Here is a 22,574-nt window from a genome sequence, read left to right on the forward strand (position 1 = left end):
TTCCGGCCGTCACATCTTCCTCGTCTTCATCTTCTTCGGAGCTGCAATCCCAAGTATTGAAATACCGCCATCTACAGGAGGCACTGTTCTTCTACAGCTTCATGTGCAGCTCCCCACTGTTCAAATCTTCACACAAAAAAATAAAACAAAATACGATGAAATAAATTGAAATTAAATTAAATTAAATGGGACATTCTTAACAGAACTAAAAAAGTGAACTCAGATTTTACGTTCACAAGCACTGTTCTACAAACCTCTACACAGTTCTTGTGATTAAATTTTGATATCATAATCCATACAGATAAACCAATACTTTATTTTATTGTTTGCCCAACCACAGAATAGGGCTAGTTGAAAGTGCTGCTCTAGGTTAAGTGAAGGGGAGCTGCTTTGGTGCTGAATCCTCCCTGATGCCAATAAAGGCTGGTGAACTGAAAATAAAATGAGTTATATTACCAAAAAAAAAAAAAAGGCAAAATTTCTTTCATAAAGTTAGTTTCTCAAATGTAGAAGTTGCATATAAACACTGTTTCAACAGCATTTCAGTGACATTTACGGACAGTCACTTCTTCAACAAACTTTCTCCCCTGATTCATTAGTCATGTCATTTTGACATGCAGTGACCTATAGTTTGTGGCACATTTATCTGATCTGATACATGGCAGCACTTGTGTACTTCAAAGTTGAGTTTATATTTTGAAGTCAAGTCAAGTCAAATGGTTTTTATTGTCATTCCAACCATATGCAATTTGAGTACACAGTGAAATGAAACAACGTTCCTCCAGGACTGAGGTGCTACATAGAACACAGACTAGCTAAGACAACAGACCCATACACAGGACTACGTAAAGTGCAAATGGATAGGAGACGACATTCAGTACAATGGCACAACATAACCATAAAACTGTGATAACAGTGCCAAGCAGTACACAGAGCTGAATGATGAATGCTGGTTCTGCCAAGTGGACACCAATGTATTTGGTGCTCCTGACAATGTCCATAGGGGAGCTGTTGATGTGGTGATGTGTAGTCTACAACCATCTATCTTCTACCCTTAAGTATTTTAAAAGGATTCCAGCCATACTAATATATTATAATCTCCTAAATCCTATGGTAAACTGGTCTATGTTATTGTGGTTTAGTTAAAGCTATGAAAAATTATGAATTTATTACATGTTGCATTAAGGAAAAAAAAGCACAAAAGTGTCAAAGTAATTAGTGAAAGGTCTTTATTAGTCATAACAACACACAGTGGCAATATTACACTATAAGAGAGGATCATACACTGTCCCTTCCTTCTCCTTCACACTGCAGTCAGTCAACACATTTGTCTCCAGTTGCTGACCCTTCACAGACCAAACCAGAGGCCTCAGTGGTCAGGCTGGATGTTGTACTGTGGGACTGGCCTGCTTACTGGGGGTTACAAAGCCATGTGAGCTCATGGGAGTCAGAGACAGCTCTGGGACGATACAGCCTCTCAGCAAAGATCCCAAGACAAACAGAACCCCCTATTGTTCAGGCTCCTGCCTTTCAGATCACTTATATCCACATACAGTAGGGGCCTTATTATTCATTTACAACCTAAAGCTAATTTGTAAAAACATGCAACATTTACCTACCAAATCTATTCAGTAGTATGCATTTATTAAAACCCTGTTAACTCACCAATTACAACATTCACCTTGTGTTCTCATCATTTCTTTGCAAGCAATAAACTCAACTGGAAAAAAATTGGTCTGAAGTGACACTTTTCACCTGGTCAGGAATCTCCATTGTCTGTCTGTGTGATCTTATTTCATCAACAGCTACTTATGAGTCAGGTTACAGGTAATCTGTCTCTCAATGACAACATTTCATTTCAGTAATTTTGAAGTACTGCAGGATAAAGGTAAGAACTATTGGTTAGCATGGTTAATGAAACATTGCTTACAAATGGTATTTGCCAGCTGTAATGAAATGCAAAAGCCACAACATTGCATTGAAGCTAATACTGTCCATCAGCCAATTTACTCATCTTAAAACCTCCAGTTCGACACAAATATGCATTCTTATATTTTGGTATCAGGACACAGAGGGGTTTCAGAAGTATACTTCCAATATGTGAAAAAAAAAAACTGTCAGAACTGCCCATTATATAAGGTCAGTATCGTTTAGAGGTTTTTGAATGAGTCCAACCAACTGTATTACTCTGACTTTTTAAGCAATGAGACAACACCTTTGGTTGAGAGACTATTTGCAGCTGCACCACACTGACTGCAAGGTTTTAAAGGCTTTCCATAATTTCAGTGAGCTTTGGTTTGGCTCAGTTGATATGAATAACAATACAATCAGTTTCTGCTTTGCTTCCAGGCATAAAAATATGAAAAAAGTGCCATTACACATAGGTAAGCAAATTTCTACTTGACAAAATAAATTAAAAAAAACTCCCAAATATTCATGTTACCTGTAATAACTGGTCCAGTTTTGCAATAGTGTCAGATGTAATTTTACCATGGCAGTTTAACAGGTTTATGTACACATAGCCATGAGCATCACTGTGGGGTATCACTGGGCAAAGGCCATACACATGTACAGAAAGAGCATTTAAAGCAGAATAGCCTTCCTGTGTGACTCCTGCTTCATAGACATGCATTAGTGTAGTATTACGAAATAGCTGTTAGCAGCCAGACAGGCCAGAGTAGCATAAACATGACAGAGGTTAAAAGGTTGCTGACTTGGTATCAATTCACTCATCACTGCTACATGTACAGACCCAGCAATCATGCTATGCTAGGTTAGATTATGTTTTATACTACTAGCTGCAGCAGAAAACAGGGCTGCAGCTGTCTCCCTGTGTAAATAGTAAATAAGCATTTTATTATATTTGAATTGCTTTGAGTGATGTCACACCTTCTCTGGTTCTAAAAGCCATTTATTCTTAGAGGGAAAAACATGGATTCCCTGGGCTGGCAAAGTTGGCTCAGTAGTTTCTGTACATCACTGCTTTCACCTGAGCAGGTGATTTAGCAGCTGGACCACATATGGCGAGCAGACTGCACACAACTTAACATAGACTACATAGATACAGTTTGGTTATTTCTATAACTGCTTGCTAACACACACACACACCTGCTGCTGGCTACAGGGAATTGAGTTTGAGTCTATGTAATGTGTGGTGCCATCAAAGCCTGTCAGTTGTTACCTACATTTGCTCTTTTATATTGCTCGGTCACTCTAGAAATACTGCCCAGTTTATGACCAATTTTAAGCAGTTAATTATTTTGTGTTAGATTCAAAGGTTTGACTAATTTTGTTATTTAATATTAGTTTTGTATACCTAATACCATTGAATTGTGCTACAAAAGTAGCCCCTGTAAATAGTTAAAAGGTTTTACTTAAGGCAAATAGATGCTTTACTTTATTTGATCAGCTGCTACTGATTGCAGTTCTCACTCTATGCAGTAGCAGACTTAAGTACTCTTTACAAACTGCTTAAAATGATATTCCTTCTGAAACCCAAAAAAGGCCGAGCGAAACATCATCAGAACATTTCACCTGTACAGTACAACTGACAGCTTATTTTATTTAGCCAACAGGAGCATACCAGCTGAGTGCTCCTCAAACCAGTGAGGTTTGAAAAGGTGTGATGAGGAGGAGTAAGGGGCATTAGGGGTATTAGTGCAAAATGGCACAGATCATAAACAAGGTGATTTTCGGGTTTATACTTCCTTTAAAAAAAAAAAGCTAAACCTACACATCCTAAACTGAGACCTATTTTGGGAATGCTGTGGAATTAAGAGTGTCGGTGGAGGGTTTGGTTGGACTGGGCATCTCTAGCCCTCCCTTGCCGTGACCCGTGGCTCAGCCAGCGAGCTGTGGATGATGCTGCTAATGGAGTCCACCCCCTCTCCTTCCAGGAAGGTACGATGGTCCCCCTCGATGATGTGAACCGACACCTTGCCATCACATACCTGAAGAAGGACACACCAGTGAGGATACTGTTACTTCCACAAACTCACAATACATGTGTTGGTTGCTTACCAAGCTCATACATAAAGAAAAATTAAGATCAGCACCTGTGCAGCAATGATGAAAAAAAAAAATCATTTCATTTTGATAAAAAAACAAAACAAACAAAAAAAAAAACAGAGAAAACACAAATACCAAGAGGCCTTAACAGTCAAATTATCTAAGGAACTGTAAAATTGGAAAATCCATCATTGTAATTTCTTCACTTAGGGAAATAGACATATAGCTTCAAAAGTTCATTTGTTTTCCCTCATGCATATTTTATGATTTCTGTCATATGAAATGAGGCAAGTGCAAAAGGGGCGAAACTAAAATGTGTTGGTTTGAAAAAATAGTCTTAACTATGTCCACTAACCAGCTTTTACAATTACTTTCAATCAAATTTCATGATCTTCATCAGGAAACTGAGTTTGCTCTGTTTGGACTCCTGGCCCATGTTAATGTGAACAGTTCTGTTCTGGGTATTGATGAAGTGGTTTGGACCTTGAACTACCATTTCAAGGCATTAATACTTCACTAAAAGACATATTGAAACTTGTGCAAATGTGCGTGGGTGCACTTCTGTACATTACCTCACTGAGCTTGTAGTCAGCTCCAAGATTCTGTTCATACTCGCTGCTGGTTTTGGCACGCAGTAGGGTCACATTGCCATGGTATTTTGTTGCAGGCACATAGCCATCAGCAGCCTTTAGCTTGTAGTAGAAGGTAGTGCCTGCAAATTGCAGCAGGTCTCGGCTGATGTTCTTGTGGCTGGTGGTGATCAGGTCCACTGCCACATTGACACGGGCCTCCAGGTCTGACAGTGGTAGAAGAGTCTCCAGAAGCTGCAGAGTGCAATGGGCCAATTAGAAGCAACAAACTACAGGAATTTTCTTGCAGTGATAGACCAGTCCACAGGACAGGGTCAACTGATTTAAACTAATAAAACCCCTAAGAACTAGCACATAGTACAGCTGACTGAAACAGTCAAAACCTGATAGTGAAATAGTATTTGGTTACAACAAATACATTACAGCTCTTTGCTTACATGGCCAAAAAATATTAATTGAAAACATAACATAGGGGGCTGGTCCTCGAGCACTACTGTCCTGCAGGTTTTTCCAACTATCCCTGCCCTTCCAGTTTCTGTTTGGCTGAACACACCAGTTGATCAGCAGTGGGTATGGCAGGGATATCTGGAAAACAAGACAGTAGTGCTGGAGGACCAGGTTTGGTGACCCCTGACCATAGGGCATTAAGTACATGGAAGTTTTTAATCATAATTGTTATCATTTTTTTTAAATTAGTAGTTGGAACTAACTAGGAACTAGTTTTGGATTCAAACTGTTCTTTTAATTTTAGGTTAGAAGTAACATTACATTGGCTTTAAATTCATGACTTGTGGTGGCTATTTCCACACTCGGCCTGCTCCATCCATTGGGACTAAGTTTATGTAAAACCTGCAGAATATTCACAGTTGGAAAATTCAGTGTGCTAAAAGTGCAAGTTTCTGATGTTATGCAAGCCCCTGGAGGCATTTCACTGTCATAACTAGTGGAAAATCTTTGGTAAGTGCCATTTGTAAGTGTGTGTGACTATCAGACACTGTATACCTTGTTGTATTCGATGCCAGTAAACTGCTGGATGAAGGCACACAAGGCTTCAGTTTCTGCCTCAGACTCTTTTCCTGGTGTCAGCTTGGCTCTGTAGCTCTGCAAAAGAAATTCAGAGTTGCATTGACATAAGTAACACAGAATTACTAATCAACATCATTAAATGTACATATTTTATTTCTTGACTTGACCATTCAAAACTGACTGGAACTGTGAATCTTAAACAAAATTTCAAATAAATAAACAAATCAATATTGTGGATGCACTGACCATTGAGTCACTTCTCTAACCTGTGTGTAGGCTGCCACATAGGAGTGTGATCCATCAAACAGAAAGAGGTACTCCACAGGCTGATTCTGGGTCTGCAGCTGAGAGGACATTTCAAATGCCACACAGGCACCAAAGGAGTAGCCAGCGATTCGATATGGCCCTTCCGGCTGAACCTGTCTGATGCAGCTCACATAGTAGGCTGCCAGGGACTGGATGCTGTCCAGAGGAGCAGCTGGGGAGAAGATAGACTATTATAAGTGTGGTTCATAGCCTTAACCTAAGTTTTAACCTTATACAAGCCTAAATGAGCATGCTTGTAGGCACAAAATACCTTTTGTGCACTGCAGCCCATAGCATGGGACACTCAGTTTGGAGGTGAGTGTCTTAAAGGCACTGATGGAGCCCTCAATGGGATGGACCAGGAACAATGGCCTCTCCTGGTTCTGAACCTTGTTGAGTGGCGTTACAGTGGGACTGTTGGGGTTGACTAATAGCTGGGTCAGATCAGAGTCCAACAAAGCGTGAATGCCATTTGTCTTATGTGTACTCTGCTGAGAGTCTGTATAGTCAGAGGAAGCAAAGACACAAAACTTACATTATTTTTGTTTTGGGTGTCGTTAAAATTCAACACATCCTGTGGTATTCTTAATATAACGGTATTTATGCATTTTGTACATACAAAATGTAACAATAAACCCAACAGATGAAAAAAGCCATATGCTGTAAAGAGCAGGACTTCAATAAAACCTCTTAGTACTGGCTTTACATATGTTTTAGTATATGTTTTATTAATTTATGCTTATTTTTAATAATACCATTTGATCCTCCTGGCTTGCTAGTGGCTAGCTCTCGCAGCTTATTGATTGTCAGCTGGCGAACGTCTCTCATGGCCATGATGATATCATAGTCGCGCTCCAGAGTCTGGCGAACCTCCACACCCATCAAGGAGTCTAGGCCCAGATCAGCCAACGAGGCATCTGCGTTCAGGCTGTTCACATCCCGCACACCTGAGGGTGAAGGAGACAGTGAAAGTTCTGGGAGTTTGGGCCTGATCTGGTTTAGTTTATAAAACAAAAAAGCAGCAGATCTCTCTCTGGTGTAACAAGCACTGATGTAAACAAATAAACCATCTAAAAATGTATTTAAGGCACTGTTAGGATCATTTTCACTTTTTCAAAATTCCATGTTTTTTCTTTCACAATCAAATTTATGAATCACTTTTAAGTGTGCCTCATAGAGTGTTTTAGACACCACATTCCAACATCAATTTATAATGATTGAACATTTACTTGGGGTAAAATGTTCAGAAACAGCTTATAATGTAACCTGAAGTTGACTAACACAAACAGCTGTCTCTCCCACCAGATGAATAACACTTTTAATTGTGCTACACAGTGACAGCACATGGCATTGGCTTGGTGATTTTGATTAGTTTGGCTCTTACCCAGAATGTGAGCTACAGCATCCACCAAGTCTCTCTGGCTTCCTGCTTCACTCTTTATGACCGTTCTCTCGGCCAGTACAAAGCTAGACATCACTGGCCTCCGCTGGCACAGGAAACGATCGAGCACCTCCATACAGGATGTGATGCGCTGAGGCAGAGTGCCACCGATCACTGTATCATTGTCACCCATGGTTTCCAGCACCACACCCACATCACCAATGGCACCCCACTGGACTGCCAGGCCAGGTAGGCCATCAGAGCAGCGTTTTTCACACACACGTTCCATGGCTGAGTTCGCATAGCCATAGTTACTCTGGCCAGCATTGCCACGGCCACAGCTGACTGAGGAGAAGGTCACGAAGTAGCTGAGGTCTGGACACAATTTTCGTGTCACTCTGGAAGGAGATGGAAATAAGTGCATTAAGAATAAAAATAGATATTAGCATTCCTAAAACTCCCTTATTTAACCAGAAGGATAACTGAGTGTGTCTTACATGTCAAGGTTTACAGTGCCATCATATTTAGGTTTGTTAACATCAAAAAAGAGTTGAGGAGTCAGATTCTCCAACATGCCATCTTTCAGCACCTGACAATCACATACCAAACAATGGAGATAAAATTAAATCAGAACCACAGCAATTATAAACGGAACAGCAGTGAAGTAACACCAGGGCAGGGAGGTCAGACTAAACAGAGTATAAATGCGATATACAGTACTGCTACAAAAATAATGACCACAAAGAACTATAGTGTCAAATTGTCCTTTGTTATGCAAAACTACAATAACTAAATAATTTAGACACATAAATAATAAACATTAACAGCAAAATGAATGATCCCAAGTAGGGTCACTAATGAGAAATTGGCATAATGGATAAAAAAAAAAAAAATCCTTGGTTGACTTTACTATTTGGATAGGATAGGTTAGGATAGATACTTTATTTATGCCGATGGAAAAATTTACACCTTCCATCAGTCTCCACAAAATGTATATATATAAAAAAATAAATAAGGTAATGTGCAAAATCCAGGTATGTGAAAGCTACACGAGTCCTGTGCAATTTGAATGTATTAAAGAGTCCTTCTCACACCAGGGTGTACAGTGCATTGTACATTGTACAGTTTTAGGCTGCACCACTGGGAGTGGTGCTAGAAAGTGGTGAAAAGGCAAGCCCACAGCTGGACCACAATCAGCTGGCTTCCTGGAACCCAACTCAGTGTGTTGCCAGTCTTTTTTAAGATTGTACTAAACCTGTGCAATAGATGCATAGTCGCGCTACAGACAGTCAGCATCCAGGCCATTCTTAAGAAGACTTTCACATTATTTTAGGAGAGGCTATTTAACCACGTTTTGTAAATTGGCAAATAGTATTAAGGTGGATTCCAGACCATCACTGGCTGTGGTCAGAGGTTTTATACTCAAAATTTGCATTTCTCACTTCACTTTCTATTACCAGAAGCTTTTTCTGAGATGTCTTAATCCTTTTTTAAGAGAAACTGATCAATGTCCAGTTAAGCAGGAAACACATGTCAACAAAGTGTTGCTAATCCTTAGAGTTTTTCATATATACATGTATTTTGTCAAACAACCACCTCTGTCTATATTTAATTACCTGAGCTGCAGTGATTACAGTTGGAGAGTATGGTGTTCAAAGTAAATAAATCTATATTTAGTGGACAAGTATTCCAATAGCTGCGCAGCTGGTATTACAATAAAAGAGCTCTGAGCTCAGAATGCTGAAGGTGTACGCATGTTCATGTTTGTTCAAGTTGAATGACAGAGTTTTAGATGATTTTAAAATAGTACTGACAGTGTAAAACACAGACATAGTTGGTGGAGAAGTGCTGAGGTGTGTTACCATGGCTAGATGGAAGACACCGCCTACAGGGCCCAGTGCACAGGCCTCTGCGATGAGTCGCTCTGTTCCCTCCAGCGTGCTCACATCATTGGTTGATACCAGCACCTGCACATTTTGACTTTGCCATTCACGCACCCGCTTTGCCTGGTAACCTAGCAGCAGTTAGGATGTAAACTTAGATTAGTGCCAAGCAGCACCGTTTGCCCTTTATATAGACATACCAGAATTACGCATAATTAACAGCATTTGAATTTAAGTATAAGTGAGCACCGCCTTAGCTTGTGCATTACCATTCCTGATGCCCGATCTGGAAGTCAGCACCAGTTTTCGGGCTCCTCTCTCCATCAGCCACTGAGCGAGCTCCAGACCAAAGCCCCCCAGTCCTCCAGTAATGATGTAGGAGTGGGAGGCGCGGCAGAAGGTGCGGCAGATAGCTGGAAGAGGCAAAGGGGAAGTACTATGGTCTACTAGACCCTTCTCCTCACAACAGACCTGGATAGAGAGAAGACAGGCAAGAGGATATGTACCAGTGTTGTGTAGTTATGTGCAGTCATAATCAGATAATATTTATATCAAACTAAGGAAAGTGTAAAAACACAAATTTTTAGTTTTTTTAATTTCCAGGATGAATTATTTCTCATTTAATGTACAAATTTTTTGGCAGAAACTACCTTTCTGTGTTCATGACAGGTTGCTGCATGATGAACACATTAATATCAAAGGCTGAAGGTCAGAGACAACTAACCTGCAGGAGGACTTTGCCGATGTGCTTGCCCTGAGCCATGTATCTGAATGCTTCCTCCACTTGGTCCCTCTCAAACACTGTGGTCTTTAGAGGCTGAACAACACCTTCCATAATGCCTTCCTTCAACAGCTGGGACACTTCCTCCCACTCCATGTTGCCCTCTTCAAAGAGAGCATCCAGCAGGATGCCGTGGAATGCCACATTCTTCAGGAAAAGAGCCATACCTGGAGAGATCAGAACATGACGACATTGCTGACCCGGGTTGACCAAGCCCTAAATGTGTACATCGCCTGTTGAGAAAACCTGGAGTCACCTCACCCTTTGTCAATCAAGTCTAGATTTATTAGCGGTCTCATTGTAAATACAGCAATGCAGACATGAAACCATGTCTTCTTTCAAAATGACTAATCCACAAAACTAACAGTAATAAAAGCAGAGAAAGGAAATTGAAAGCTGGCATGACTCACACCTGTTGGCTGATGCTTTCAACTCTTATCAATTTATTGGTAAGAACTCTACTAACACCTTCTCTATTTCAGTTAGTACAACAACAATTTACTGTATCATCAGGAGATATAGAATAGAATATATGCATTTATGTATTTATTGAACTGAGGCTTCCAACTGACCCAGTGGAGAGTTGTTGGACAGGTCATATTTGCCAATCTCCAGGAATCGTCCATGTCTTGCAAGGCAACGAATACTAGCCTGCAGCTTCTCCTCAGCCAGTGAGTTCAGCACCACATCCACACCTGAAACACATACAGAACACTACATGTACTACAGGTATAGTGTGCACACTGGTACTGTAACCTGAAAGTTTAACTGAGCAGCTGCTTGTTCAATAAACACAAATGTTTCTCACTAAAAACTCTTATTTACTGTATGTATATATGCATACCACATTACGTGTAGTGTATTTCATGTATGTACTGATGACTAACCTCTGCCCTGTGTGTAGAGCAAGATATGCTGCTCAAAAGAGGTGTCTCTGGAGTTAGCAAAGGACTCTGCTGTAAGCTGCGGGAACCTCTCCTGCAGGTAGGCCCGCTTCTCTGGTGAGCCTAGTGATGCACCGTGCAACAAGGTTGCGTTAGAAAGATTTTTACAGTCTTCAGACGATACTTGTGACATACGTTGCAGAAATGTATTTTCACATGAAACGGTGAATAACAGTGAAAAAAGTTAATAGGAATCAATTTTGTCACAATGCCAGCACGTGTGGAAGTGTTAAATACCAACCAACAGTAGTAAAGATTTTGCACTTCTTGCTGAGTGCTATGGCAATGGCAGCCTGGCCGACCCCCCCTGACCCTGAGTGGATGAGAACAGTCTCTCCAGGGCGAAGCCTGCCTCGCACCACCAGAGAGTAGTAGGCTGTGGCATAGACCACTGGCACTGAGGCTGCCTGCTCCAGTGTCCTGCAGGCAAACAGTATATGAAGTAGTCAAATTCTATCCAGTTCACAATGGTTCTCTAAATTTTGTATACCAAACACCACATGGCTGTGTAAATTTACGCAAATCTTAGTGTAGGGTTGAGACAGCATGAGGGGGGGGGGATCTGAGCTTTGGATGACAAACATCCAACGGGTCAGCACCTGACCTTCACCTTCATGCTGCATCTACCTTCTCTGACAGCATGAGGATGGGTTCCAAATCAGATCTCAAGCTTATACTAGTACATATATAGTAAAACTACATTGACTGAACACTAATGAACTGGTTCCTGATTGTAACATGTACAATCAATAGACAGACACATACATCATATTTAAATAATGACCCTCACCAGCTGGAGGGAACATCCCAGAGGAACCGTTGGTCAGCATCTACACATGTTGCCAAGCCTTTAGCAGGTAGCAGTCCCATCACACGCCGGCCGTTCGGGTCACGACCAGAAAACTCCATACCTAACATGCACTGCTGCAGAGCTAAGTCTCCTACACCATAAAAAATAAACAGCAGTTAGTAAGGAGTTAGTGTTGTGGATGCCGGCTGTGCAGTTTGACAGCTTTTATTGTATTTGTGTAGTCAGCTATAACAACAGTCTTCTACACATACCTGGAATAGCATCTGGTGGCAGTTTGCCAGTGGCCAGCATTATATCTCTGAAGTTGAGTGAGCTGTAATAGACCTGACAAAGTTGAACATTAGGGTTGCTGGCCACAAAGTGGCGGAGTGGGGAGGCGATCCAACACAGAGAAGACAGGTCACCTCTGGTCAGCACATTGACATAGGCATGCTGTGTCAACTCTTTATTTAGATCTGACAATCAGAAAACACAGAAAAATCCTTCAACAGAAGTTGAAGACATGGGCACATCTGATATTCTCAAAAGAAGGTATACACAGTAAAACCAATCCAGATAACACATGCTCTTCCTAAAACAAGTGTTATTTTAAGATATATTTAACCCTTTTGACCCTAGAGGTCTAGGTAATGAGAATGCACTGGATCTGTTATAACATTTGGTTCTCCAAAGCTAACAAGTGGTTATGATGGATAGTATTGCATACAGTGTAGGCAGGAATAAAAGAGAGGAGGAGCTGAGGTAGTCTGGCTCAGACTAACCAGAATATAATGGTTTTGATGGACAGTTAACAGTATCAGAACCATTTCAAACAAGTGGAACCAGAATAAGCAATTTTTTAATAGTGCGGTACCATGACTGATGAGTTGGTGTCTGAAGACGCCCCAGTGTCCGTCTCTGAACACATTCATAACCAGATCCCTCTCCAGCACTGACTGCATAGACTTATGGGCCAGCTGGAGGCTCGGTGCTGCTGAAGACTCGTTTAGATTGGACACAAACGCACAGCTGGTGAAGGACAGAGAAACCGGAAAAAGCACATTAAAAAAAAAAAACATATACATACAATTATGTTGGATTAATATCTACAATGAGATAATACCTAGATACAGGAAGCAAACTGACAGATTTCAGTTACAGTTTGTGGTACTGTGACGACATTACTAAATGTTTGGTAGAGCACGTCATACCGTATTCGGTCACCACCTGGCTCCTGCCGTAGACAGTTGACCATCCCCACAATACCACAGTTGGCCTGAGAAGCAGTCAACCACACTGGACTGTCTGATGACTCCATCATCATCACCTGCCCCACAGATCCACACAGTTAGACTAATGTCACCTCTGTAAATGATAACTGCAGCCACAAGAAAACCATATTCTGACATACAGTAGTTTAGTCTAAGCATATACAAACTAATTTCCACTATTTTAGAACACTGTTGGACATGCAGACATGCAGGAGGATACAGAACCCACCTTGAGTGTTTCCACCCACTTGTAGTCAGTGCTGTCCACAGGTAAGAAAATGGGCTGTTTGCCTGGAGACCGACAGCGACAAAGAAAGATAGCCGAGCCATAAAAAGACTTCCTGACAGCCACCAGTCTGAGGGAGGCCTTGGAGAACACCTTCTCCCACTCAGCCTGGTGAGAAGAGGGAGATTATATTAAAACATTACCTCTCACAACTATAACTAATGTGATGTTAGAAACTCCTAGAGCATGTTACTGATTAGCTACTTAACCAAAAATAAGGTTTTATTTGACAGAGCTACACAAAGACAAACCTCTCTGAACCTCAAACAATAACCTGAATTTCAAACAAAAATTGTGCAGCATGTAATCTGGGATTTGCAAAAATAAATGATTTTGTTTCCTGATGCTTGCTTTGTGGTGTACAGCTGTTTTCAGAATTCTGACCTGTGATTATTATATAAATCAACCTGCAGGAATCACATAGCAGAAGGATCCATAGGAGCAAAGTGTTTGCAACAGTGACATTGTTGTGAGTATGCTGCTGTTCCCATATACATAATGCTAATTTTCTAGTCATTAACAACAACTAACAAAATAAGGCAACAGGATATAAAAAGGAAAACACAGTGTACCAAACATTTCTATAGCTAGATAAACCATCATAGATGGATACTTTATTCATCTCCCGATTGGGGAAATTCAGATTGTCCAGCAGCAATTAATTTATTAAAAAACAGAAATTTTACTATAATATAATAAATAGATAAAGGCACCCAGTCAATAACATAACATATCAACAATTACTATTAAACAGTCTAATAGCTGTGGGGACAAAGGATCTTCTCAACCTCTCAGTTATGCAGCACAGTGAGATGAGCCTCCCACTGCAGCTGCTACTGTTTAGTCAGTATATCATGTAGGGGGTGTTCATTATTGTTCAATATAGAAAGCAGCTTCCTCCATATCTGCTGCTCCACCACAGTTCTTAGGTGTTCAGGAGAAGATAGTTCTTTTTGCTCCAGTCAGTGAAGGCCTCCACTAGGTGCCACCCTGTTTTGGGCACCGGTATATAAGAAGTCTTCCACAGCACCGGGACTTTTTCCAGCCGACTTTTTCCATATTGTCTATCCACATCACCATCCAAAGACTGAGAGTTGTTCAGTTTGTAGCTGGTGATGGTCCTTACCCCTCTCCACACCTCCCTGATATTATTGTTCTCCAGCTGTTTTTCCAACTTTTTCTTGTACTCCACCTTAGCTCGCCTCAGTGTCTTTTTGAGCTCCCATTGTATACTCCTCAGCTTCTTCTTATCCCTGTCCTAGAAAGCCCTCTTCTTCTGGTTCAGGAGGTCTTTAACGTCACTGGTGATCCATGGTTTATTGTTAGGATAGCACTGTACTGTACTAACTGGGAGTACGGTGTCTCTACAGAAATTAATGTATTCAGTGATGATGTTGACTCTCCCATCCGAGTTGGTGTCCATTTCCTGATCCTCCAGCAGTACATCCAAGTTTGTGCACTCAAAGCAGTCTCTCAATGAATCCCTTGCCCTTAGTGACCATTTCCTGAAAGACCTGGTGGTAACAGGAAGCTTCTGCACACAAGGTCTATATGTGGGCTGAAGATAGACCATGTTGTGATCAGATCTACCCAGTGGTGGATGAGATAGCACAGAACATATCTAACATCCTTTCGCCACGTGTTGGATAGTCCACATACTGTACAAAGTCAGTCAGGCAGGAGGACAGAGAGATGTGATTGAAATCCCCTGTAATTGCAATGAATGTAACGGGGTGCTGGGTCTGTATCCTAGCAACGGCATCATGGATGACGCCACACACCGTTGCAGGCGCCGACTTCGGTGGAATGTAAACAACAATGCCAACTGTATGTAAACTCCCATTGGCACATAGTATGGGCAGAAACCAACTGAGATCAACTCAATCACTCACAAGCGCCTCCAGCTCGTCAGACTTGTTATGCAGTGAGTTAATATTCCCCATGAGCACAGAGGGCAGAAAAGGCTTGAATCTCCACCTTCTGTTGTTCCTCTTAGCCTTTAGCTTAGCCCCGGCTCTACATCCACGAAACTGTCTCCTCAGCATAGTCGAGATTGGATGAGTTACTCCATGTCCAATCTTTGACAGGGCCAACAGTTTCTCTCTAGTGTACACTACTCTACTTGAGCCAGTGCACATTGTAAGAAGAAAAAAAAAAAAAAAAAAAAAAACAAAAAAAATACTACAAAAAAAAAAAAAAAAAACAAACAAACATAGGACTTGTGCATTTTTTTCATTTCATTGCCCCACCCCCTCCATATGTATTCATCTTAATGTTCCTATCAAACTGGAGAACTATTTTTATTCTATCACTGTGATGTCTATAAGATGCAGAAAAAGCCTTAACCCTTTAAATGCTAAGTTTATATGTGATGTCATTTGTGTTATATGTGATCATTTTGATGCATTGTTAGTTTTTGTGCAGCATTGGATTTTAATTTACTGATTACCATTATAATGACATTTTTGACTGCACAGCCATGACACTATATAATCATGCATTCTTGATGGTTGGTGGTTTCACCTGTTGAGAAGAGGTAAATTTTGTGATTTTTACTTTGGACAACAAAGTCGCACCATTAACCCTTTACATAGGCCTGTGCATAGAAAGCTTAGTTTCTGGCTTTTGTATGGACTATATCAGCATATTATAGTGTGTGTGTGTGTGTGTGTGTGTGTGTGTGAGAGAACTTTGCATGTTGACCCTGAGGTGTCTGAGGAAATCAGAATATGTATCTCAGCTCTCAGAACTACAAAGCTTCTACATTGAGTAAACAAAAAGAAAGTAAGTGTATTTATGCACCTGTTGCCTTTTGATGGGGAGGAGTACAGACTAAACAAAAACAAGGTAAGTGGATTTGTTATAATGGTAGTCAATGGGGCAGAAACATCCAAAAAATTAAAATCTGATGTTGCGCAAAAACTAACAATACATCAAAATCAGTGTTGTTACTAATCTTTGACACAGACTGTGATAGGGGTAAAAAAATATCCAGTCCACAATCACTTTTTATATTGAAAATAAGTCATTTTGTGTGTTTATTTTCCCCAAATCCGTGACATCACTTATGAAACTGGCATTTAAAACCTTGGAATTTTTTTTAACATTTTGTAGTTTTGATCAGAACTAAAGTTAATTAATAGAGTTATGCAAAAAAAAAGTTGAAAAAAATATTTATCTGATATAATTTTACAGCAGTTTATTTTAGTGGATGTACAAGGGTTAATATTGAATCATTTGAGCACTGTCTCTACTAACCTGTGTGAGCAGTCCTTGCTGACTGTGGATCTGAGCAGTGGTGGAGAGGAAGGTGACTGTTTCCCCCAGAGTCTCTCCCTTTAGCAGGGTGTGGAGGAGAACAAACCCTCCTTGTTTGGCTCCAGAAGAGAGATTTGCGAGCAGCAGTTCAGGGTCCGTCCCTAGAGGGCCCCAGGCATGGTTGCACACCACCAGGTCTGCACCTCCTAACATGCCCCCAGGAGCTGGGCCCATCAGGGGGTCCCACTGGGCTAAAGTAACTGCCAGTTCTTCCAGGCTGGCCTGATGAGGGGTCAGAAGATCCACGCTAGTTGCCGTGGCAGTGTAGTCCACACGCAGCATGGGCTGAATGTTGAGGAGGGGTACCACACGAGAAAAGAGCTGGCCATCATTGGAGAGAGCCTTACAGGGGATAGAGAGGTTAAGAGAGAGGTGGCAAATGTATATGTTCTCAGACTGAAGCATAAATCAGCCATTCTGCCCCAGTTTGTCTTTTGGATTATTATCTGGTTCTCAGTCTTACCTCCAGTACTTTGATCTTGCCAGGCGTGCTGTTTTCTATGGTGATGTCCAGACAGTGTCTGAGGGCCGGGTTGTCTAGCAGGCCCTGTAGCAGGCTGTCCTGCAGCAGACACACCCTCTCCTTCTCCACCATCTGCTCCAGCTCAGAGCGAAGGTTCCCATTCAGCTCCAGGCTGCAGAGCAGAGCCAGCAACCGCACCAGGCCAGGCTCAGAGGGCTCAGGGCTGGGAAGGGGCCTGTCTGACTCCCCTTGTAGTCCGGGGATGAACAGCTTGACACCATGGGAGGCCAACCTTTGCTGCAGTCTGTAGATTAAACCTGGATGGAGATGGTCATGGTCACCAACAGCAGTTGTATGCTCATTACTATAATTTAAACAAAATATTAAATGTTAATGTCTTGAAATTTAAGTATGATTCAAAAAGAAGTGTGAGCCGAAGTTAAAAAAAAAAAAACAAAAAAAAAACAGGGTTCATTGGTTTACCTTTGCAGAGCCTCAGCTGCTCTGCAAGTGTCCCATTGGCTGTCAGGCACTCAGTCTCCACATAGGGCACAAACACATACTCCTCCAGGGTGGGGGGACTCTGCTGCTGCCGACGTGGGGCCACCGTGGCGTGCAGCCCACAGATCTGGACTCCACCAGCAACAATGTTGTCAAGGCAGCGGTTTACATGGACATCCACAGCTAGAGGAATGAAACAGAATAGCTCAGGAAAATAGGATTGTGTGCAGGTTTTGTGTACAGATGGAGATAATAGAAAATTTACTTCAAACAGAACAACAACACAGACCTCGCTTTCCATAAGTATACTCGCAGACTTTCTCTAGATGGACCGTTGGATCAATATGCACAGAGCGGATTCTGGTTGGCAAACGCAGACTACGACCTGACAGCCCGACCACAATCATCTGCAGCATGGTGTCCAGAAATGTCACCCAGTTCTCTGTCCATTCCAGCTTCCCACTGTCTCCTGGAAACAGCAAAACAACGTAAAATACAACAGTGCACCTTAGATCTGGGTGATACAGAGAAAAACATGAACGCAGTACTGTGGTACCATATTGTTTTTTAAATAGTCTCTTTATGCCCGTCTTCTGTGCTCCATCATTATTAATATTTAATAATATTAATGACACAAACTTCAAAGAGAACTCAAACAATATACACATGAACAGACCCTTACCTTCATTGTTAGACTCCAGTATGCCTTGGAAGGTCTTCCCATAGTCATAGCCACGCAGTCGCAGCTCTTTGTAGATGTCATGTGCTGTAAGCTTCATTTTGTGATCAGCACCACTGCTGGCAGCTTGCTGACGTATCTGACTACGATATGAATCGAGTGCTGTATCCTCCAAAATGCTCACCTTACCTGAAAATCACATGTGGAAAAGGAGAAGAAGCAGAGATTTTCAGATTTTCATTATTTCTGTTGTTGCAGTTGAACTTACTAATTGCCCCGCTCTTGTGCTTCTTCTCCAGACATATTTTTGATTAAGTGCTATTGGCAACTAAATCACATATTTGCTCCCAGAATTACAGCTTCATTAAAGTGCTAACCACACACTGACAAAAGCAAAGGATCTGCAGAGCTACATAATATAAATTAAGGGAAATTCAGGTGTGTATATATATTAAAAAAATAAAAAAAAAAACAGTACAAAAATAAAGTCATCCACCAATTTTACTTATAGCAAACAGCAGTACATGATGTGACCAGAGTGCTTGTTATGTGTCTTTCATGAACATTTTCCAGGTGAACTGCTGCTATTGTTTGAAATGCTATTTTAGCATTCTGTTCATGCTGATGTTCAGCAGTTCATAAGTGTCTGTTTAAATCCTGCGCAGACTTTCCTCCAACAGTGGCACTCAAACTGACATTAACAAAACTGATACAGGATCCTGATATTTCAAATATATAAAATCTAAATTCTCTCAATGAAATGCCAATGTGTCATAAAACATATCTAAGTCAATGACTCTACTGTGCAAGTATGCCACGTTTAATATAGGACAGAACGGTCAGAAATTGAATGAAAATATTGATTGTACTATAAAACACGGTCAGACCAACAATAAGTCAAACTCAGGTGCTAATAATAGCTGCACCTCAGTATAGCAATGATTGATACCGGGATGCTGGGCTGTCAAATATACTCCTGCACAGAGAAACGGAAACATGCTTAGTGAGGTGTATATATATATATATATATATACACACACACACACACACACACACACACACACACACACACACACACACACACACACACACACACACACACACACACACACACATTTTTTCACTAATGAGTAATATAAGGTCCAAAACAGTAATAATATTTATTGACTTTTGCCCTAAATGGGCTGTCTCATAATACGTATGTACACACAAGCTGAAGAAAGGGTGGAAGATGAAGGCAAGAGGTGCGCTGTCACCAGCTGGAAGCACTGTCAATATTCTTGAGGTTATCTCAATTAATGAGGTAAACTAATTAGCCAACTGGGCTTCACAGCACAACATGGCACGCTAACGGTGAGACCTTTAGTGGAAAATATCTGAAGAAGCTTGTTGCTGGGTAATCGTAGAGGAGTGGTTAAATGTTACTCGACTCACTTTCATTTAGACATGTTTTAAATAACTTCAATGACCAACAACAAGCTGCCATAAAGACAGCGAACTATTCAAACTCATCAAACGCAGTAGGTACAAAAACTACCTACCACTGACAGCCAAGTTTCCATTCTCTGAAACCTCAAACCGGTTGGTGGAAGGCATAAGATTCACCTCCAGCTGGACAGAGCCTGTGAGGAACACAAAGGAGGATAGAGAAGAGAGAGAGGCAAAAAATAGATGAGCATGGAGCAGAAAGCCAATTAACTCATTCTATCACCATCAAAGTGTTTCCAAATGCCCCACCCACTGGGCAGACACTCCTGCTACTCTGCTCTCACCAGTCTTTGGAAGGATGGTGGCTCTATGAATGGTGATGTCTTCAAAAGTTACAGGCGTGTTTTCCATAACAATCCCCGTACTTCTCACCAAGGTACGCCAGGCCAACACCAGGTAACCCGTCGCTGGGTACAGGACTCGCCCGTCAATGCAGTGTCCAAGGAGATAATGGTCTGCGGAATCTGGGTTTATGTCTGTTGCGAGTCAAAGACACCAAATGAAAATAAAATACAATGAAAGAACACTGTTTCAAGAGGGCAAAATCTGAACTGACATTTCTTACCAATGTTATAGATGGTGGCAGAAGCAGATCCTCCAGAGCCAGAGGAAAAATCCTCAGCTTTGGGGACATCCCAGCTCTGGGCATGATCCCAGTGCACCAAAGGAGAGATCAGAGGGGTGCCAACCGGCACAGGGTACTTCACAGCTGGGCAGAGGCCGTTGCTATCCACACTGATGCTGAAAAGGTACGTGAAAAAAATATTCTAATATTTGCAAGTTACATCCACCAGTTCTCAAAGACAAGTGGTGAGCAGGCATTGTTGCTAAGTCCACCCAGAATGACACATCCCCCCAAACTGGACAGACACACAAAACTCACAAAATGCAGACAGAGTAAAGTGTTCACTGACCCATTCATGTACATTTTCCCAAGGTTTGAGAGGAAGAACTCAAGATTGTTGGTGTGGCCTCTCTTCATCAAGGGGAGGATGGAACATGTGTGCTTCAGGCTGCGCTTCAGGATGGCCTGTGCAGAAAATAGGTATCAAAAATAGAGGCCATGCAGAGTGAGTTTTAATTGCTGCCACTAAGGCTCATAGTGACCGGAAGTTGAAATTGTTAGCCAACTACCTCTCAGGAGAGTTGACTGACAGTCCTAACTGGTGCATTTTGTAACAGGTTATATGAAAACCTGTGAACCAGCTTTCTAAATGGTGGTCTTCAAATGCAAAATATCCACATACTGAATGAAAAGGTAAGTCTCATTCCAAAATAAATGGTAGGAAAGTAATTTTCCAACATAATAATAATCTTAAACACAAAAAATGATGACCTAGTCCACTAACCTAAATCCAATAGAACACTTTTGGAGTGTTAAAGCAGGACAAGGCAGCACAACAAAACACCTCCAGCAAAGAGCAGCAGAAAAGAATCATAAGTGAAGAACATTTCTTCCTGGAGTTGTACAAGATGAGATTGCAAAAAAACCAAAACAATTTCTGTGTTTAATATTAGTGGGCTTCATTATTAGGAGATAAATTAACAGCACTGGTTATTACTTCTATGTCTCTTATGCTGGCCATGGGGTAATCAGTTATGCTGTATGTGTTGCAAAACAGTAAGGTTGCATGTGTCTTTGGGATCATTCTTCCAGCTAAGTCACATCAGGAATATATATCCTCCAAACCTTGCTCTGAGGTAGCAGGGTTATTAATCCTGGTTTAACTTTTTTTGTCATTCCTGAAAGTGCATACCTGTAGTAGAGCATGCGGGGCTATCTCCACCACCACAGCATTTTCAGGAACCAGACTAAGGCCCTCCTGGAACAGCACAGGGCTCACCAGGTTGTTGACATGATAGTCAGCTGAGCTGTACAGAGCCAGAGGAGAATCCCACTCAGACTGAGGGATGCTGGTGCTCACCCAGCGTGATGAGCGTTGCTGTGGTTCCTTGATCACCTAGACACAAGATGACTTGATTTTATGTCATTTACTAATATTGAAATACATACATATAAATTCTGGCACCATATAATAGTGTGAATGCGTTTCCCAGTCCACCCAGCATCTGTAACAGCTTCACTGTTGCATACAGGTCAAACGAGGTAGAGCTTTATACCTTCTTCAGCGCAGCCAGCAGTGCTGGAGCGATGGAGGCCATGTAGTAGGAATGGAAAGCGACACCAGCACTGCGCACCTCTTTTGCAAACACCCCCTGCTCTTTCAGCTCTGACACAAATTTACTGATTGCATCCTGAAACAAACACACATCTGTCAATATACATCATCCTGAAACAGCCTCTAGGGTCCCAGGAGCTGGGACCCTGGATGGCTAAAAGTCTATGTGACAACAGTTTTCTGACAAATCCTAAAAAAAAAAAAAAAAAAAAAAAAAAAAAAAATTTGAAAATGAGACACAGCAAGTCCCACTGTGGTAGGTAGGCAATCTGTGAAAGAATGTTTGACCTGAGGACCAGAGATGGTGACAGTGTCTTCAGCATTGTGACAGGCTGGGACTACTCCCTGAGGACACTGAGCCAGACACTCCTCCCATGTCAACCCTGGAACACAGATTCAAGCATGTAGATAAGATATGCGGAATAAATAAATAAAGCAAAAACAGAACACACACAAGCATGCAGTAAAAAATTATTGTTGTTGTTGAGTTATTGTTGTAATTTTGCACATCTCTATGATGAGGTTTCCTTGTCCAGTCTAGTTGAAATATGCAGAGGAACTGTCAAGCACTGTGCCTTTCCCACAGAGGTCATTCTATCTGAACTATGCTTTGACTTACCCCCAAATGCCTGGCTCTCTGTTTTTAAATTTGAATGGTGTGCAAGATCACTGGGCTCCA

The 22,574-nt window shown here is 41.4% G+C and overlaps 1 protein-coding gene across 2 annotated transcripts in view; it reads right to left on the bottom strand.

The window, feature by feature from the left end:
- Positions 1 to 1,206: 1,206 nt before the first annotated feature.
- The window catches only part of fasn (fatty acid synthase), a 34,629-nt gene continuing 13,261 nt past the window's right edge, over positions 1,207 to 22,574 (bottom strand). Inside the window, exons 11-41 of one of the 2 annotated variants that reach the window (XM_026314868.1) lie at positions 22,184 to 22,278; positions 21,837 to 21,971; positions 21,473 to 21,676; positions 20,630 to 20,745; positions 20,281 to 20,456; positions 20,000 to 20,191; positions 19,769 to 19,849; positions 18,231 to 18,416; positions 17,838 to 18,017; positions 17,531 to 17,731; positions 17,048 to 17,364; positions 16,525 to 16,926; positions 13,210 to 13,374; positions 12,921 to 13,036; positions 12,584 to 12,738; positions 11,982 to 12,185; positions 11,710 to 11,860; positions 11,161 to 11,339; positions 10,863 to 10,982; positions 10,548 to 10,670; positions 9,919 to 10,142; positions 9,464 to 9,665; positions 9,174 to 9,325; positions 7,809 to 7,900; positions 7,315 to 7,709; positions 6,686 to 6,877; positions 6,202 to 6,429; positions 5,891 to 6,102; positions 5,601 to 5,699; positions 4,581 to 4,832; positions 1,207 to 3,950 (exon numbers count right to left, since the gene is read on the bottom strand). In XM_026314868.1, the coding sequence (XP_026170653.1) occupies positions 3,813 to 3,950; positions 4,581 to 4,832; positions 5,601 to 5,699; positions 5,891 to 6,102; positions 6,202 to 6,429; positions 6,686 to 6,877; positions 7,315 to 7,709; positions 7,809 to 7,900; positions 9,174 to 9,325; positions 9,464 to 9,665; positions 9,919 to 10,142; positions 10,548 to 10,670; positions 10,863 to 10,982; positions 11,161 to 11,339; positions 11,710 to 11,860; positions 11,982 to 12,185; positions 12,584 to 12,738; positions 12,921 to 13,036; positions 13,210 to 13,374; positions 16,525 to 16,926; positions 17,048 to 17,364; positions 17,531 to 17,731; positions 17,838 to 18,017; positions 18,231 to 18,416; positions 19,769 to 19,849; positions 20,000 to 20,191; positions 20,281 to 20,456; positions 20,630 to 20,745; positions 21,473 to 21,676; positions 21,837 to 21,971; positions 22,184 to 22,278 (5,684 nt within the window). In that variant the 3' untranslated portion in view covers positions 1,207 to 3,812. The remainder of the gene's footprint in view (positions 3,951 to 4,580; positions 4,833 to 5,600; positions 5,700 to 5,890; positions 6,103 to 6,201; positions 6,430 to 6,685; positions 6,878 to 7,314; positions 7,710 to 7,808; positions 7,901 to 9,173; positions 9,326 to 9,463; positions 9,666 to 9,918; positions 10,143 to 10,547; positions 10,671 to 10,862; positions 10,983 to 11,160; positions 11,340 to 11,709; positions 11,861 to 11,981; positions 12,186 to 12,583; positions 12,739 to 12,920; positions 13,037 to 13,209; positions 13,375 to 16,524; positions 16,927 to 17,047; positions 17,365 to 17,530; positions 17,732 to 17,837; positions 18,018 to 18,230; positions 18,417 to 19,768; positions 19,850 to 19,999; positions 20,192 to 20,280; positions 20,457 to 20,629; positions 20,746 to 21,472; positions 21,677 to 21,836; positions 21,972 to 22,183; positions 22,279 to 22,574) is intronic. The other variant, XM_026314867.2, reaches the window with a different exon arrangement.

This window comes from Mastacembelus armatus, chromosome 19, assembly GCF_900324485.2.
Source record: "Mastacembelus armatus chromosome 19, fMasArm1.2, whole genome shotgun sequence".
Taxonomy (NCBI): domain Eukaryota; kingdom Metazoa; phylum Chordata; class Actinopteri; order Synbranchiformes; family Mastacembelidae; genus Mastacembelus; species Mastacembelus armatus.